The 20,473-nt window shown below is 37.1% G+C and overlaps 1 protein-coding gene across 1 annotated transcript in view; it reads left to right on the forward strand.

The window, feature by feature from the left end:
- The first annotated feature begins 605 nt into the window (after positions 1 to 605).
- The window catches only part of LOC131066305 (uncharacterized), an 89,503-nt gene continuing 69,635 nt past the window's right edge, over positions 606 to 20,473 (forward strand). The window contains exon 1 of the mRNA XM_058001035.2: positions 606 to 1,127. Within this exon, the coding sequence (XP_057857018.1) occupies positions 914 to 1,127 (214 nt within the window). The 5' untranslated portion in view covers positions 606 to 913. The remainder of the gene's footprint in view (positions 1,128 to 20,473) is intronic.

Genomic DNA, 20,473 nt, shown 5'->3' on the forward strand with positions numbered 1-20,473 from the left:
CTTAATATACCCTTCAGCATGATTTGATATTATGTACTAGTATTTAAAGACATTGCATTTTAATAATTTATCATCCCAACATTTAAGCTATCAATAATTGTATAGAGCAATTAATAGTGACTCATTTCAATGTGATGTAGTAAAAAGAATACATAATCTACATCCTGAGTGCTTGCATATTATGTCTTATACTCTTCAATTTTAAAGGTGTTGATGAAGGCATAGTATCCTCACATCTTAATCATCAATAACCCTAACAAGATATCAAAACCATTATAGTCCCCAATTTTTAGAAAACAAAGAACAAAAAATAATACATTAGATAAAATTATAAGATATAACTATGAAAGTAGAAAACAAGCATATATTAATAAACCCACAAACTTATCCACATATACGTTAATCTAAATTAATTATACTTATTTACTTACATTGCTCATATAAGACAAAATATTTTCCTTTCTCATTATAATATTAATATTAAACAGAAAGTTTGAATTACTATCCTTAGATTTTGACCTTACAAGAAGCATTGTGAAGGAACAAAAACATCATTTTTAGGCATTTATGAGAAAGAAAAAGGTTAAGAAAGGTCCTTTTTATTTGGGTCTGCTGGTGGACTCACAGAATTGAAAAGAGTGTCAAATATTGTAAAAGAAGAAAATTGGCCATCAACGGTTACCAACCTAGTCCAGCACAGCAGAAGAGGCAACGAGAGACGTGTGTGTATCCAGAGTACGGGACAGAGTAGTTTCCCATTAAAAACAAAAAAGTACCAGGGAATAGCAATTGGGTGTAAGAAACGGCCACGCTGTATTAAAAAAAAAATATAGGGAGTAGTTCGAAGGTTTGAGAAGAGGAAGGGAAAATAATAAATCTGGGGCTGTTCTGGGAGGGGAAGAGGACGAGCAAAATGACACTGGGGAAGCAGAAGCAGAAGCAGAACCAGACCCAGAGCCTGAGCCATAATCCACAGGCGTACGGAGATGCAGCATATTGGGACAGGCGCTATAGGCAGGACAATGGGGCTTTCGACTGGTACCAACAATTCTCCGGCCTCGCCCCCCTTCTCCATCTCTATCTTCCCCACACTCATCGCATTCTCATGGTTGGCTGCGGGAATGCAGGTACATAAAACTTTAACAATCTCGACAGCAAAATTTATCAATTCTTCAGGAATGCAAGTTATATGTGTATACTGGTTGTATGATTTCAAAGTAAATGAGTTCTTTGCTAGTAGAGCTGTGGTTTCTGTTCAGAGAGAGAGACACCACCCATATAAAGTTTACTGCGCTGTCAATGCGATTCCCACCGATATAGGGCTGAGTATCAAAATGATTTTAGATCACACTGAAACTTTTGCTGAAGACTGTGTAGCAATTTTACATTTTGTTAAAAGTTAAAAACATTTTGGATCACATTCCATGATCCATCATCAGAATAGCTTAGGCAGTAGAATGTGAGGAGTGCAGATTCTAGCCAAACCTTAATAAAGTTCAGGTTGCTAAGGTGGGGTTTTCTTCTTGTTGCGCCTGTTATCAAACATGTACCACTCGAACTGTTCAGTCCAAGCGTGTCTTCAAATTGGAGAATATGTTAATTAACTTGGAATTTTCACGGATTCTAACCACTAATCTAGACCTGACTTACATTGAGGGCTCTATTTTTGAGGTAATCAGTGGTGAGGAATTTACACGAAGTGATCATATATGAATCCACTTTCTGTTTTTGAGTGCATATATAATAATCTAACATACACAATTGGTAGAATTTGAGTCAGAAGCATTTAACATTCTTCAATGCAAACGCGAAGGAACGTGAGTAGGCATTTTGTCCCTCCTATACTTTGTTCTTGTTCTACAGGAAGTTCAATTTTTAAGTGCCATTACTTCCGATCCCAATAGATATTTTGGGAAGAACGTATTGAATGAGAAGTGCCAATGTATTGATGGCAGAAGTGGGAGCATCCAACACACATACAATAGAAATTCACAGTTTGCAAAGTGACAAATAGAAAACAAAACTAGATTATAAGAATTATATTTCAGTAAACTGTTTATTGAACAAACCTTTAAGAAAAGGCGTCTGAATACCTCTGCTAATAGTAGAGTGGGATTTTGTCACAAAGTAATCTAAATTAATTGAGGTGTGTGCGTATATATAGTGCATATGATACACATAATGAAGAAAATTCGAATGGGTAGTTGTTATGGGTCAACTTTCATTTTTTACAGTTTTGAATTTGTAGTTGAGGTTTTGCCGTGCAAAATTCTAGTGCTAACTTAGAAAGCTATTGTTTGGTTTTCAAAGCACTTGACACAAAAAAATGAATTGGTGGGACAAATCAAATGTTTGACATTTGCTGTTGGGTGGAGTTAAACATAATTGTTACTGGTATGGATGTGTTTGGTGCTGTTGGCACTAACGTTGATGCTGTTTACATTATTGGCCTTGGCACTAGAAGGGCTTCTATAAGGACTTATGCCACCATTGATGATGGTGCTAAGACTTACAGTGAGATTGGGTGCTGCAACTGATGCCAATGAAAGAGATGTTGGATAAATGAGCCACATCTGCATAGTAATAATGAGCCTACCGTAAATCCTGAATCACAATGACAAACAGTAGCTAAATGGTAGAGCACCCCAGCATGCGGGAGGTCCTAGGTTCAAGTCTTAACCAGTCCATGAAAAATAACAATTTTAGTGCCGATGAGACTTAAGCATACAGATCATATCACTGGTGTTAAGATCACACCTTGATTTACCAACTTCTATTTTCTTGATTAATGGAACTTGGTTTATTACTTTTTTATATTACCTTAGAAGGTAGGTACTTGTCATAATTGTTTGGAGATTTATGTTCATAGTCATCAACAACCTTCACTATATTTATACTACATTTCAGCCCCTGTAAATATGGAAACTAATGTATTTCTTTCGTAAAGATATGGAGATCTTTATATAATGCACAGGCTTAAGTTAAATTGTTAATCTAACTCCTAGCACCTGTTCGTAGATAGGTTTTATGATGTTACCTTTATCTCATACTTGGGAATTGGAAGTGTATTTTTGATTCATTTTTTTCATGTTTCTTACAGACGTTTTATTTCAACAGAATTTTCTTGTACATGCTTTACACTTTTTAGATGTGTTCAAGAAATGTATGTGTTTACTATTTTTTTCATTTCATTAAGTTTCTTTGGTGTTGATAATTTTTCATTAACAATGGAGATTGTGATTAATAGCTTAACTCTTGCTTCGTAAGAAGACACTTAAAGAGATAATTTCTTATATGATTAGGACTTTTGGAGCTTGACCAATACTGATATTGAAGCCTCAATTTTGCTCTATATTCTGCATGCTATATTTTTTTAGTTCTTTAAAAATTGTAGAATTCGTCTCCAACTAATAGGTTTAGGTTGTAATTGCAAGACTTAATTTTTCTCTAGAAATTCTAAAATTTCTTGCCAACCACTAGTTCCATATTATAATGCCTTGATCTTTGTTGGGCATGCTAGTATCCAACCACAAAAATGATTGTCTTTTGGATACTATCAGCAATATAATTTGCAGCTTTTAGTGTGACACAAAATCAAATAGATGTGTGGTAAAACTGCTCTTAAAACTAGAAGAAGAATTCCCTTCCCTTATAAACAAAAACTAACACAGTCTAGATAATATGGACTTGCTTCTTGACAATCTTTAGTATTTTTTTGGGTGGTTGACAGTCATGCTAAATAAAATTAAATGTGTATTTTTTTGGTTCACTTAGAGAAAAAGATTGACATGCTTTTCAAGTCAAGGCAAAGGCTTTTTATATTTTGTGATTGAAACTAAATCCTTTGACTACATGATTGTGTTGTTCAGCTAAAAGCAAAGTTTGAATGCATGTTGAGATTAAACAGACTTAAGCACATGCATCAGATGTTAGAAGCTAAACATGATAGTTGCATTCAAAGCTACAAGAAACCGACCTAACACCCACTACGATATGAAGATTTTAATAGTTGTTGAGTTTCAATGGGAATGCTTCAATGGTAATTTAGAAGCAAAATAGGTTTACTAAATACTATTGAATGAATAATGAATTCTAGATTAATAAACATGAATAATTGGTGAACAACAATTCTAGCAAGAAGCAGGTTTGGGAGTTACCATTAGAAATCTAAGTGCAAATGACACACATTTATAATGTTTACAAAGTTGTTGCATGAAATTAAACAAAAAAGATAATTGCTACTTTTACTCTAGCTACTGACAAAATTTTGACTGGCAATTCACTAATAGTCTATAATACTATCCAATGCAATTTTTACAATAAAATCTTATCCTAATACTAAAACTTAAGTTTTACAATCTCAAGTTAAATCGTCTGTACAAATTATTACAAACTCAATTAAAGATCACCTTTTATATGGCAAGAGGTTTAAAGATAGATTAATTAACAATACTTAACTTAGGACTATAGATAGAGCATGCTAAAAATAGCTTTGGTTAAAAATAGCAAAACTCTAAATATGCTCTTCTCCTTGAAAATGATATGGGGAGATATTTTTAGAGCGGGCTAAAAATAGGTGGGTTTGAATGAATTTGATGAAGCTTTTTTCTATGTTGAGCATGGTAGAAATTTGAAAATCTTGATATTGTTTGATAATTTCCTTGATGCTTTGAATCCGAGCCTTTTTTTTCTTTGATTAACCCTTCAACAACCTAACTCAAATCTGTGAGTTGAATGATCTAAAATCTTTCTTTATCTAATGCCATCTTTGCTATAATTCCCCCACTTTGAAATATATTTTAATAATAAATAATAATAATATAATTAAAATACACGAGAATAAAAATAAAAATTATATAAAAATATAAAAAAAATGTAATTAAATACAATTAAAATTTGATTAAAATTAATGAATGGTCAAAAGGCATGAAATGATAAGTTGCGACTCCCCCAAATATGAGGTATAAAAGGGAGAAGAGAACTCATTTGAAGGGGGGATAATTTCGGAATTAGAAGTACAGATCTGATTTAAATTAGAAGTTCAGATTTGATTGTGAAAAGTTGTCTCTTTCAAAGGGCAGAAATATTGAAGAGTTGCACTCTTAAAAAAGGTGCTAATGGTGAAAGGGTGGTCTCTTGCCAAAGGGCATACATGATGAAGAGGTATGACCTCTCCCTCTCATTGAGAGATATAAATGAAAGGAATCAAAAGCCTCCAGTGATATCATCATCAATCAGATCAGATCAGAACTGTTATTAAGTTACAGGCAGTAACATCCTTGTTCATGGTGGTATGCATGGGGATGTGCTTAATATACGAAGCCTGATAATGTTCTTATGCAGATTTTAATAGTAATATTAATATAGACTGCAATATGTATGATAGTCATACTTAATTTCATATGCATTCATAATACATGAAAGATTATTATATTATTGGCCCAGTCTTAATTCATCTACTAAGTCCTATGAGGGGACAGGCTGGTGTGTGTAGGGAAAGGTGAGTAAAATCATCAGAAGTGATGGTGAGCCCAAGATGGGTAGGGATGTAGTCCTGGGCCTTGAGGGAGCCTCGTTGTAGCTGGTGTCAGCGCCCATGACAGTAAATCTCCATCCCTCATTAGGATTAGGAAAGAAGCTAAGATTGGATTTAATACAATGAATGTTGATTGTGTATTGAATACTAATTCATGTAATAGTTTAGGAAATATGAATTGAAGCATAATAGTGTATAGTAATGTGTGTTAATTCATTGGGAAATGGGCAGCCTCCTAGTAGGGGACATTATATTTGCAAATCTTGAAATACACCAATGACAACTTTTCACTTTTTGTTCCCAAAACCCTTGGTGACACCTTTTACAATGAAGGTTTGCTCAACACCCTATGTGCCGCCACTAATAAAATTTTGCATACAGTAGAAGCCAAGGATGCTTCACTGAGACTTCACTCTGCTCCCATGGATAGAAGGATGTCGCCCTTCACATAGTTGTGTTAATTTTTACTGATCAGATTAACAATTAATGAGCAGAAAACACTATGCACAGCAAGAAGAACACACAACACAAATATACCCTGGGAAAACCTCCCTCTTGGAGGAAAAACCCAGCAACTAATGTCTCAGATCAAAACTTTTATTATGAGCAGATTACAATAACAACATGGATCAGATTACTTATCTGATATAGCTCTCAACCTAGGGCAGAATTATGCCCAGTCAAACCTTTGATATGAAAACCCTAATTACTGAACTTGAGCTCAAGGATTTGCCATCATAATGGTGTATGATTGCTGCACTTGATTGCTGCTCTCAGTCGCACAGTTTCTTCCAGCAATTAGATCATCGAAGTTTGCTCAGATTTCTCAGCAAGACATGATCACAAGTTCGCATAAGTCTGCTGCAAATCAGGTTCAGATTTGGATCTGAAGTTAGGAGAATGGCTGCTTGGATTGAGCACAAAGTCGCCTGAACAATGATGATCAGATTCACACCATATGAGAGCAATTCGCTAGTGATAGCAAGGCATCATATTCTCTGAAGATGATAGTTCGCATGAGGCAGATTGCTTGTATGACTGAATTTGATTGCTTGATAATTTCACATGACAATGGAATGCTTGTTTTTGAATGTGTAGATTGAGTTTTGTTATATACAAGACTCGATCTCTCTTTCATGAGTTGGCTGGGCCTATAAGGCCGACTTCTAAATATTATCTTTTATTTTATTTCCTTGCTTTTGGCGCCACCTTTTAATTTACAAACACCTTTTAATTTACAAATAAGGTACAATTGGGGCCACACTTTACATAACATTGACTTAGGGCCCAATTTAAAATTACAATAGCTAATCGCTCACATATTACTTAAATTTTAATTGCCAATGGCAACATTAAAAGTTAGCATAGTAGACTACGATACCAGCTAGATATTTCAACAAGTTGCAGTACCCTACCCAACCATTTATTAAGTTCAAGGTTGCCCCTCAAAACACTTTCTCGACATTGGTTTTTGTAGTGTCAGCATGACATCTTCATTTAGAAAATTGTTGTTGTCATTCAACTACTGCAATATAAAATTTGTCAAAAAGAAATTGAGAAAATATATCTTAGATGTGTTGTGCGTTGCACACACTCCTCGTCCTCGACAGGGTCCCCCCTTTCTCTTTTCTGATTTTCGTCTTGCCCCGGTGTGGGATTTTGATTTTTTTTTTATCTGCCATTTGAGATGCATCAGGTAGTAGTGAGGAAATGATCCTGCAGGAGAGTGAGCCCGCCCTGTTCCTTAAGTCCTGAGGAGTTCGTAAGAGGTCAGGAGTGATCCCGTCCGTAATGAGAGGGTTGAATCAGGAGCCGTGCAAGGAGATGGGGCATCTGTTAATCTAAGTTGCAGGGCCAAGGGGTGAATTTGCAGAGTCTCTCAATTTTTAATTTTCAAAATTCTTCCAAGGGAGACTAAATTTTGCATATTTGAAAATCGGCTAAGTGGGCAAGAATGTCAGTTGTCCATGGGTTTGCAAAAAGGCCTTTTAGGTCGATTTTGTCTTTAACGTTAAACTTTTTGAAAATGCCTTCAGGCCGAATTTCAAAATATAAGGGAAGGCGTCATTTTAGAAGGTTTGCAAAGTGAGCCTTCGGGCCGAATTTCGAAATGTATAGTTAGGCGTCACCTTTTAAAAGTTACATTTTATGCTTTTGGCCCGAAAATGTCAAAACAAGTGAAGGGGCGTTTAAACTTAAAACTTTTGCAAAAATGGCCGAAACCTTGAAAATGCCAAAACAAGTGAAAGGCGTTAAATTTCAAAACTTTTGCAAAAATGGTCGAAACCCCGAAAATGATAGAAAGGCGTTAATCGTCAAAACTTTGCAAAAAGTCCTCCCAGCCCGAAAATGGGCAAGCAAGTAAAATCGCGCAAGAGAAGTAAAAGGGCGTTTTAACTTCTAACGTTTGCATTTAATGCTTTTGGCTCAAAAATGGGCAAGCAACTTGAAATCGCGCAAAAATATAGTGAAGACCTTTAAAGTTTGCATTTTGTTCTCCCAGCTCGAAATTGCGCAAAATGTATAGTGAAGGCGTTAAAAATAAAACTTTTCGTAAAGCCTTTTCTAGCCGAAAATGCCAGTATAGTTAAAAGGGCGTTGAACTAAAACATTTCCCAAAAGTCCTTTTTGCCCGAAAATAGGGAAAGGCGTTAATTTTTTTTAAGCTTGCAAAAAGTGCTTTTGGCTCAAAAATGGGCAAAAGTGAAAATCGCGCAACATGAGAAAAGGGCGTAAACTTAAAACACTTGCGAAAAGTCCTTTTTACCTGAAAATGAGGCAAAGCGTCATTTTTATAAACTTGCGAAAAATGCATTCAGCCCAAAAACAAGCAAACAGGAAAGTCATGCAAAATTTGGGTAAGGCGTTCAACTAGAAGGTTTGCTAAACCCTCTCCCAGCCCGAGATCGAGTGAAGAAGGGGTGTTTTTTTAACTTCTAAATTTGCAGATGCCTTTCTTTATGCCGAAATGCGAAGTTCAGATTGTAGTTGAAAGGCGTTAGATTTTGCATTCCCTTCCTTTTTGCCGAAATTCAAAATCGCGTGAAGAACAAGGTCGGGGTTTTCAAACATAAAAACTTTCCAAGCGCCTCTTCGTGCAGTCCGGTCGCCCGAGTTTTAGAAGAGTTGAAATGCGTTAAACCTGGCAAAAGGCCCTTGCACTCCGAAGTCGCGAAAAAAGAATGTAGTTGAAAGGCGTTAGACTTTGCAAAATCGCCCAAGTCTCCGAAATTTCAAGAATCGCAATTTGCAAAAGGTTGTTTTTGGCCGAAGATCATTCTACGTTGGGCAGTCCGCCAGGTAAGCTTCAATTCTCTCCTTCAAATCTATAATTATGCAAAATTGGTCATGATGTTTAACTAGATGATATACATGGGTGAAAAGTGAAGTTTTGTAGGTCATAATTTTTAAAACATCAAGCACAACATGCAATAACAAAGCCGGCTAGGGAAATTAACCGTTGAAATAAAAAAATTCAGACTTAGAGAAATTTTGAATATTTTAAATCTGAACTTAAGCAAAACTCTTTTCCAAGTGCGAAAGATTAGCAATCATTAAAACATCTGAACCTTGAGTCGCAAGATTGAACATTTGCCCTTGCTGCCGTAATCCCTCGGAAGCGGCGTTTTTGGAATCCGCTCCAAGCAGCGAAATTTAAACAAGACCGACTTAATTTCCTGTTTCATAGTATTTCATTTTCAAATAATCAAGCTCTTTTTATTGAAGTGTCATGCTTTTTCAAATTCGATGTTCCCATTGATCATTGGTTTTATGCGCTAATGTCGTCCTCTATCTTGGCTAACCCGTTCTGTTGCTTTATCTCGTCTCGTAATCCGTGTCCGATTGTGCAGGATAAATGCCTAGATTGACGGTTGTATCCTCAAAGACACCCGGTGCAACCGAAACATCACGGGTTTCCAAGTCTGACATTCCCCGAAGAGGCGAGAAAATGAAGTACCAATACCAAAGGGGAGGAGTTAGGGAGTCAAAGGTCCAGAGTGTATGGGAGAACATAGGTGACACGGATTTGGGCCACATAGATATTCAAGATTTCAGGAATAGGGTATACTCTCCAAACGCCTATGGCAAGCCCAGGCGGATGATGGAGAGTGGTATTGCTCAGGTAGCAGGTTTCCCTCCGGCCGTGCAGAATTATGAACTAGTGGTTGAGGCTGCTAGACATTATTAGCCAGAAACTAGATTAGTGGTGCTAGAGGGGATGGTGCTAGCTGATTTCACACCTGAAGCCATTGGGGAGGCATTTGATATCCCATTTCCCGATAATCCTATTGCTACAACTATTGATGAGGCGCAGGCCGCTTATGACATGAATCCTGCTAAATGCAAGACGTTGGTAAACGAAGAATGGTACAAAGAAAGAAGACCCCAAGCATTAGGATCAGTAAAAAGACCCCCAGAAGTGATTTTCATAACGAGTATGGTGATATGGTCACCTTACTCAGCCGGGTCATGGGACTCCCTCAATCTAATTTTTTTGAAGAATGGATGTTCTACTTTACCGAGTAGGTCTTTGCTGGGAAGTTCAAGTTCGACTGGGCTCAGATCATCAACGACAATATCCATACACAGCTGATCGAGCTTGAAGAAAATAAGTACTTTACCATGACTTCCTACTTGATTTACATGCTTGCCCGATACCAGCCACTGACAGGGTTAATCAAGAAAGGTGAGATCAGGAACGGGCCGAATCAGGTAAAGGTGTATGAATGCTACCCTCAACTGCATTATTATGACATTGCTCAAAGGGAAAAGAATAACATTGCATACGCAATTGGTCAGTATGAGCGTGTCAATGATGCCTTTACAATGCGCCTAGTTAGATTAATGCAAGGAGGATTGCACATTAGGCTCTTAGAACAGGCTATCATTTTGATCCAGAAATATGGTGCATGGTTTATCCAATTCCCTAGGTTCACTTACATCAGAATAGCAGGCTTTGAGGGAGCACCATTCCGGCTTCCACGTTATCCAACAAACAAAATAGTCCTCATGGAAGTTGCAAGACAGGCGCACCCAACAGGGAGCCTATTCAGAGATAAGAAGCAATCCGGGTTCACCTTCCCCATGATTTTGGGTACCCTTGATGTGCATTTAAAGAATTCGGTGCAAGCTGAGGAGTCGTTTGCTGAATTGGCGTCCTATGGCCTACAAGAACATTTCCCTAGGAAGTGCTTCGATCATGATAAATTGGTAAAAAGAGCCTATGGCAAGCGCTACAGGGCGAAGGCATCAATTGAGGATTATTAGAGCAACTGTTCCGATGACTTTGAGGTCCGACGGCGTGAGTATTCTAGGCTAAGTGTCCAGCAAATGCGGCTTTATGAGTACCGTCAGGTCCCAGATCAGGTGACAGATTATGGTAATTGCTTGCAAGTCTGAGAATTTGAGGCAGTTAAATACCTCTTGCCAGACATTGATTGGACTCAGGATCCAATCATTGATTTTGAGGCAGTCATGGAAGCTCCAAGGAGGTATACCGATTATTGGCTATCCCAACAAATTGAGAAACTGACCCATGAAGGGACCCAATTCATGTACAATTTGATGGGCAGTCTCGATTCCTAGTCTTCGGAGGATGAAGGAACCTCAAGTGCACCAAAGGAAGAGGTTGAGAAACCTAGAAAGAAGAGGAAGAAAGCCAGAGCCAATAGAGGGACTCGGACATCAAAAAGAACAAGGAGAGAAAAGATCCCTATCAGGAGGCCAAAAGTTAGTTCATCATCCAAAGACCCCAGTTCGGAGGATGATGTAGTTGAACTTGACTACATACCTGCTCCGCCTTCACAGAGTGATGTTGATGCATTCGAGGCAAATAATCCTCAGGCACAAGATGAACAAGATGCAGAGGTAAGGGTCGTTGGCCCTGATGAACCTAGAAATTAGGTTGAGGAGGGAGAGATTGCACCTAATCAAGAGGCTGGTAAGCATGAGCTCACACAGTGAAGTAGGCATGAATTGGAATTGAATTGCGGCGGTAAGGATGGCATCACCATTGAGGGAGAACAAAAGGAGGATGAGACTCAGGAGCCCGACAAAACTGAAGAGCAACCATCACCAGAGGATACCCGACAGTTGTTCAACGAGGTAGGAGAGAACTCAGCCATGAGTAAGGGATTGGATACTGCATCCATTCCTTCTATGACCGATCAATTGTAGGTAGGCAGTGAGCCAGTTGAAGCCTCCAAGGAACAGAGTGGGAATTTGGCAATTACATCTGGACAGACCATCCCTCAGGACTGGCTAATTGCTCGTGTGCAGCGAAAGGCAGCCGTCAAGCTACCTATCAACGTGGAGGATATCTTCTCTCGCATAGGAGAAATAAAATCCAAAGGTAAGAAAAAGCCCAAGACCTACTCCAGGATCACTAAGGATGAGCAAAGGAACCGCACCATTCATATTGCCACCCCATCTGCAAATAAACTAGCGGTTCGGATTGCATTAGCTGATTATAGTTTTGCGACCATCCCAATAGGGCGAGCCACTAAAGAGCAGGAAAGGGAAGAGTTCAAAGATTCTGTGTAGAATATGCTCAGACAGCTCGACGAAATGACCGCTGAGAGAGACATGTACCGAGTTCGTGCCGAGCAAGCTGAGGGGTACATTGATCACCTGCTGAGGCCGCTGCAACATGCCGCTGAATCCCATGTTCCCCCATTGGCATTAACACAAAGGACCACAACTGAATTTGACGGAGTGCGTGATACCGCCAAGGCCGTCAGGGAATGGATTCAAGGCATTAAGGAAAAGGGAGAACAAATCTTCAAAGATCTGCGAGAAATGGCTCTCCATAGGGAATCCACTCTTATCAAAATGTGTAAGCTGAGGAAGGAATGTTATAACACTCATGAGGTGATTGCCAAGGCATTGCCCCTCATAAGGGCTCTATTTTGGACCTGCTCTCAAATCCCCACACTTTATATTATCCTAGATCGCTATGATGTCAATACCTTCAAGGAATGGTATTGGATTCTTAGCATGAAGAACGACATGAAGGATAATATCAACAAAATGCAAGATAAGTGCGATGACGCTTTGTCAAACGTGAAGGATCTTGGTGAAAAGATCCTCAGATCAATGGTCCCTGGCTGGAAAAGTAGTATGATAGGCAATGAGGCGCAACCACAGTGGGAGGACAGGCTGAAAACCAAGATCACCTACTCCATGGAAGACCTGGAATTTGCTAGTGGGCTACAAGCAAATATATCGTGCTTTGAGAATCATAGATCATACTGGAGAGAAGAGTTGGAGAATGTAGATAGCCTCCATTATAAAATGTTTAATCCTCCTATGCCTCCAACAACCGAATTGTTCAAATTGTGCCTAAGATTCCACGACTACGTTCGGGTAGAGCGTGCAGCCGATTGGGATATCTGAGGAGAGTACTTGCGCGACGAGGTCGAATTTGTTGAAAAAGAGTCCACAACAAGAAAAGAAAAAGTGCTTTCCTAAAATATATGTTTCTTTTTAAATCTTAAAATGCACTTTTTCAGGCATAAAGTTCATTCCTAACTACCAAAGCTGATGTAAATTTTGAGCTCCGTGCATGTGCACTTTTTGGAGCAGCTTTTTGGGTAGTTATTGATTACCTTTTTGGTAGTTATTGTTTCCCCTTTTGTTGTTGTTGAAATTTTGTCTCCCATTTATGGGTATGGGTAGTTTTGATAGAGGATGAATCTGGCTTGCTTGTTTAAGTTTAATCTTGGCCATTCATCCATTTTTGGGAACTCTATATAAAGGAGTTAGTTTCTCCTTTATTTCAGGCAAAAAGTTAAAGATTGTTGCAAAAACACTGGCAAAATATATACAAAATTTAATGGATGTTAAAGCTATGTCTTTTTTACTGTGAGTGCATGGTCCTCTTCTCCATCTATTTTATATTTCTGCAACTGTATTTATTTTCAGACAGTTTATTTATGCATGTATTTGATGAGATCTTGGTTCATACCATTAGGAAATAGTTGATTATTATTCCCTCTGCATGGTTAGTCTGAGCCCCCTTTTGTGCTAAGTTCGGTTGTTAGATTTGAATGAATGGCTGTAAGAGTCCATCATTTGTATTTAGTAGCTTGAAAATTCAAAATCCTTAGATGATTGCACTAGTTTTTACCTAGTTGTGCTAATTAGCTGGCAAAGTAATTTTTAGTTATTTTAAGACTTCCGTCTATGTGTTCAAATATGCTGTCTTAGTTAAATTAGCTTGCTGTTCTTATTTACTCTTTATCCTTATCTCCCCGTTTTTTCCATTTTTATTAAAAGAAGCGCGCAAGTCAAGCTGAAGTAGCATCAATTAGAAGCAAATAAGATGAAATAGGATTGTAAGATTTTAGGGAACCTGTACGAAACCAATTCCATCTAATTGTAAGTCCCCTTTGTGTTTCCAACAAAACACATCAACTACTAAGCTATCCTGCAGTCAAGACTTGACAACCGAAACATTGAGGTCATCCCCATTGATCAAATTAACACAACATTAGGGATTTCCTTATCTCAAGAGAGGATAGGATTCTTATCATTTCTATTCTGTGTTGGCCGGATGAAGTTTTAGTTCCGCGACTTTAGACACCTCAACAAGATGCTATGATGAATCATCATGTTTGTATTGGGAATTGAGACCTTCTTCAAGGACATAATTGCCTTCTGGTATGAATGCTCTTGTTGAAAGATATTTTTGTACAGTAATGTTCTATTATTTAGTTTGATGGGCAACCTAATATGGAAGATAATGAATATTGAGGGCTTTTTTTTAAGCCGATGTTCATTTTTGAAACTGACATTAGTTCTATCAATAGCAGATTTCTCCTTCCATAGATGTTGGTCAGCCTCTTATATTTAGTACAATGTCCTGAATTTTAGCAATATAAAATTGTGAACTTTTAGCGAATTTCTGAGTTCTTCCAAAGGCTTCTTCATGTGTTGGCAAGAACTCCAAATATTCTTGGAGTGGTCAGGGATGGTCAACAGTGACTTTGGTTTATGGTAATAAGCTCAATTGGCCTTGATGAATCTAGTGATGCTTTCAAAATAAGTTTTTGACCTTTTGTGTCCTCTCCGAACTTCTTGGAGGAGTAGTCCATTTTTAGTAAGTCACCCGGTTGACCTTGATCATCATCTCAAGTCTTCAGAGTCACATTGGTATGATCAAAGTTTGTTTTTGATGCAGTTTTGGAGCTTTTTGTAACCTGGGTGAGTTATTAATTAATACTTCACCAATGTCTAATGTTGACAAATAATAGGACAACTTAGTGTAATAGCTTATTGGAAAGGTGATTAAGTGTTTTAAAAGTTGGATGCTGAGATAAGGGGGCCTTTGCACATGAAATGGTATTATTATTGTAAAAAAGGTCTTTGTGAGGGAAATAAAGTGCATTATTGCATTTTTAATTTGTATAATTCCCTTCAAAAATCATTTTGAAGATATACTTATGAATGATATTGTTATGCTATTGGAATTAACTTGAGTTCTTCCAAATCTTTTGAGGGCGAAAACCTCCTAGCAAGTTGGTGTGGTTTCATCCAGGAATCACCATTGCTACAAATTGAAGATTCAGTAGTTTGTAGTTGTGGAGATTTTTGACATGCAAATTTTAATTTTGTTTGTGATGAGATTGATGAAGTTCTTGAGGGTGAGTTGAAGGGTTTTTTTCGAGGTTGGCTATACCATTCCTCATGCTAGATCATAATATTCTTACTTGCGAGGCTGACAAACTTGGGATGCAAATAAGGGTGTTTTAATATAATTTCATTTATGTTTGGTTGCTATCATCCTTTCATTCATAGGTTGTATAGTATAAGGTAGAGTGCAGATTTATGGAGCTGTACCACATGCTGATTTTTGCTTGTAAGGGGGCACCTGGGTTTTGAGGCATCTATCATCTTGAATAGAGGAGCCTAGCTTGTTAGAAGACAATCCATTCAAATCTGAGCATTTCTTGTGGAGTTATCATGATTTTAGGAGGCCATACTTGAAATTGAAATAAACATTTCAGTATAAGTTTGTGTATCTATTTTCCTATAAATTATATTTCATATTTTGTGTGTTTGGTGGAGTTTGAAGTGATTTTCTAGTTGTATGCTTGTGGGTGTGTTTGTATGCTTCTTTTCTAAGTGTTGAGAGCATCAATAGCAGTTTGTCATTTCTGACTTGTCCAGTTTGGTGGACTTTGAAGTGATTTTCTAGTTGTATGGTCGTGGGTGTGTTTGTATGGTTCTTTTCTAAGTGTCGAGAGCATCAATAGTAGTTTGTCATTTCTGATTTGTCCAAAGTACAGCAACAAAAATGGAGTTTTCAGACCTGTACCAGCCTTTTATTTCATCCATTCAAGGTATCAAATTGTTTTTTATAGCTGGGTTATTGGGTAGATGTTATTTGGCACTATAGTGGGGTGTTTCTGCAGTTCATTTACACCAGCACTTCATATCAGCAGCTAATCCTCTTATTTGATATACACAATGCACATGTGCTAACTTGAAATGCTTCAGATGGTTATACCACTGAAAGCAACCATTTCTATGCACTTTATTTTGTAACCACTAGATGGTAGTACTGCCAGCAGGTTTAAATTTGTTATTTTGTATGCTTCGGATGGTTATACCACTGAAAGCTATCATATCTATGCGCTTTATTTTGTAAGCACTAGATGTTAGTACTGCCAGCGGCTTTAAATTTGTTATTGTTGATGTACTTACCCCATCGAACAAGTGGTTTGCTTGTATTAAGCTTTCCCATTGGATAAATGGATGTGTCAATGAGCTTTCCTGTTGAATAAGTGGATGTGCCCCTATGCTCACCACTAAATTAAGTGGAAGATGCTTATTTACATTTCTTGTAATGCATATGCACCCCACTTGATAAGTGGTTTTGGCTGGTTTTCTGTATGGTGCTTTCCTTGCAGCATTGCATTTTAGTTGATTGTAATTTAGAATGCTGTATGATCTAACCTTGCCCATATTGGGATCTTGGTGATCAAAAAGTGGAACAGATGTTGCATTGTAATCTCAATTCAGTTGATGTGATTTTCAAAAAGAAAAATCTAGGGTGGTTATTACATTTAGATGCCCGTTAATAGAAGAGTTAAACTAATTTTTGTTGGGAATCTGAGTTATGTTGTCGTTGATGTCAAACTTGTTGGTCCAGATGCGGATGTAGTCTTGGTTTGGATACAATCTTATCTTGTGCAAACTATTGTTGGTTACAGTTGGTGACAAGTGAGCTGTTATTATGTTGTCATGTAAGTATGAAGGTTATTCTATTTTGTATTGTTGGTTAAGAATGTCAGAAATTGGTGTTGTTGTTGTTGAGTTTGATTGGTGCCTCAGTTGAAGTTTGTTGTGGAGGATGATCAAAGATGTATGATGTCAATCTGTGTTGTTGTTGAGTTTGATTGGTGCCTCAATTGAAGTTTGTTGTGGAAGATGATCAAAGATGTATGATGTCAATATGTGTTGCCTAGTATTGCTATTGAGTTTGAGTTGAGGTTGTGTTGTCATTGATATTATAGTAAGTTATATAAAGTTGTAGGAAATGTCCAGTGGTATATTTGGTCTGGTATTAAGTGTTCAAAATCTCACATTGTCTAGTGAAGATGTTGTGCTTACATGAGGAAGTCTTCGGAAGATTAGTGTAGTAGAAGTTTCAATATGCAAGAAAGAGTTTTTAATGCCCGAGTGGAAGAATGTTTTTTTTTGGATTGTGAAGAGTATGGTGTGCGGATTTGGATATAATGTTAATGTTATGTGAATGGTGTATTATCAAGTTTGCAGGTCCTTTGGTTGCTCAGATGATGAGATTAGTTGTTGTTCTTTGACGCTTAGAGTGTCGTCATACTGGTCTGAAATTTGCTTGGTGGCTTTTGGATATGTGTACGTAGGTGTTGTAGTTTGGAGGACATGCTTATTTGGTTCGTATAGTGTTCCAGTTCGATTCTCTAGTGTTGCTTTTGTTTCGCATGTGAGTTATGCTGGTCTGTGCTTTGAATGATTAGTTGTGTTGGGTCTTAGTGTACCCAAATGGATTATCTTGTTTGGATCATGCTTTTTGGTCCGGATATGCATTGGAGCTTAAGTTGGAACATTGTTTTGTGTCTCACCATGGTGTGTGGAGATTCGCATTAGGTAATTTGCATTGAAAGATGTTTTTGGGCTGACTGATTGCTTAATTTTATTGTTTATTTACACTTTTCATTTGGAATTGGCTTTGGAAGATGTGTTAGGGTATGCAGCTTGTTGGAATCAACTTAGAGGGATGCGTGGTGCTGTTTTTAGGTCCTCTCTTTCTCCTGGAGTGGACCGCATTGGATATTATTGGTTTGGATGGCCTAATTCTATTTAAAATTTTTTCTATACTCTACTTTGGGCCCACTTAGTTGAGAGTTTTAATGAATATCTTTGTATATAAGGATGAGTATAGTGTATGTTGAGAAGTACAAAAGTTTGGGATGTGTTTGAATTGATGTGAAGTGGATGTGAATGATATACAAATAGATTTGATTGAAAACGTGTTCGATAGTCAGTTGAGAAGAGCCTTGGCAGTGTTCGGTAACAGTGTTTGATGTCAGATGTATTTGCCATGATATTGGACACTTGACACAGAGATTCAAGGTTAATTTCATGATCAGGAGATCTTATTCATTTTCAGTTCAACTATTCCTGCTGGAAGATAGTGTGTCTCTCTTGGCAGCTCTTTGTATCTTGTTCTGAAGTGGCGTGTTTCAATTGTGCAAGTCCTTTGTATCTTGCCCTATGATTGTACGCCTTAGCTTGCAAGTCCGGAGTAGTGAGCTCCCTGGCCTGTGGCCTAATCATTTGTAATCATTTATATCTATATTGTGAGTGTGCTTCTCATCGTGGCTTTTCCCTTCTTGGGTTTTCCACATAAATCTGGTGTTCATGAGTTAATTGTGTTTTATGTTTTCATGATTTCATTAGAGTGATATGTTGGTAGTGGTTTGATGTGATGTCTCCATCTAAACAATTAAAATACGATAATACCGCTCTAAAATAGAATTTAATAATAAATAATAATACAATTAAAATATAAAAATATATATATATAACACCAAATAAATGAATATAATGAATTAAATAAAATCGTAATAATAATAATAAACAAGATTTAATATATAATTTATAATTAATTTCATATTTGTCAAATAATAATATAAATTTTACAATATTATATTATTGACAAAATAACCATATAAATATTATAATAATACATTAGTGCAAAAATAGTATTATAAATACTGCAACAGATAATCAGGTCAGAAATAAAGTGTTAGTATTCAGTCCACTGTGCATCCTGGACCCACCAGCCTGAAAACAATGCTTTAGATTGTTAGTAATTGTTCACCACCGAAATATATTATGGAACATTAAAGGTAATTTCATCCTTTAAGTCCCTGCCTTCAGCAGACAGAGGATGTCAGAATGTCAGAATAGTGTCAGTTTTGGTCCCTTAAACTACATCAAACAATAAGATGTTACATCAGATTTGGGAAGCCTTAGGGAATAATTGTGGGAATTTGGAATTGCCTGGAGCGATAGTGAAATAGCAAACAGTTATCTATGTATGGTGAATCGATAAGAATGGTTAGGATTATTGGCTAGACAAAAGATAATAAACAATAATTGCAAACACAGCCATTTCAATGTTAAATTTCAATCCACAGAGATGGAGATATAATTGTGCAAGCAATGAAGTAAATCGATACCCTTTATCATAGATGCGATCTGTACACTAAAGCAATCTGTATATACAAACAGTCATATTATTACCAATGATAGTCAGCGATTATCATAAAGAAGGAAGCAGTAGAAATCTGGATGAATTAACAATAAATTATGAAGGGGTGCGATATTAGGAAATATTAATTAATCATTGGTCAAGGGTATGTCTATTCCCTATAAGATACAAGTATTCAAATGCACAGATGTAATTGGCCAAGTAAGGGAGATAATATTATCATCAGTCCAAATGGGTGATACAAAGAGGATTCAATGATTCATGATCAAACTAACCATCAATTGAATGAGTCAATGAACCTTGTCGAACAATAGTTAACATCCGATTTGACTTGATATTACAGCCAGTCAGAGATAACTATGATCCTTAAACTTGGCATAACGTGATTTCCTCAGCAGCATATCGAATCAATAAATCCTTAGATCATCGAGGCACAAGAAGATCGAACATGTCTATAAGCTAAAGCAAATCCGTATTTAGAAGTTGACTAGTTGAATGATTAATCATAAATAAGACAGCGATTTAGAATAGGTAATGTTGAATGGCGATTATGATAAACAAACTGTTTGAAAAGACTTGAACGGGAAGACACGATTTTGAGTGGTGACCTTTAGAAGTGAAAGGTATAAATAAAGGAGAAGAATAGTGGTAAGAGGAGATAGAGCATCGGATCTGACCTGGGCTTCAGAATTAAAGTAAGGGAATTAAGAGGAGGCTACAGCAGATATTTATGTCCAATACATGATCAGATATAATTATTCTATTTGACTCAATCAGCACTCAGAAAACATATATTAATTGAGAATCATTTATAATTACCTTGTGATGTGGAAGCAGGTTATAAAGGAAGGAATACGACGTGGGGGTCTCTGACAGCGTCTCTGAGCTGACAGAGATATCAGAATTAAGGAAAAAAAAAGGATTCAGTAGAAATTCAGAATTATTAATATTAGATTAAGCTTGCCAAAGTGCTTTGAGGGTCCCACACGATGAATATTTATATTCCTATAATAAAAGAATTCTAAAACAGTGTTTGCAGCATTTAGAAAAGGTTTTGGGGATTTCACAATTATTGATTGTGTTTTTAGCAGCAGCTCCACTATAGGGAATGGGATCCATTTGAAAGACTTTGGAATTTTGGTTGTGGTTTTTATTTCAACCTCACCTAAGCTTTG

The sequence above is a fragment of the Cryptomeria japonica genome, chromosome 8, assembly GCF_030272615.1.
Source record: "Cryptomeria japonica chromosome 8, Sugi_1.0, whole genome shotgun sequence".
Taxonomy (NCBI): Eukaryota; Viridiplantae; Streptophyta; class Pinopsida; order Cupressales; family Cupressaceae; genus Cryptomeria; species Cryptomeria japonica.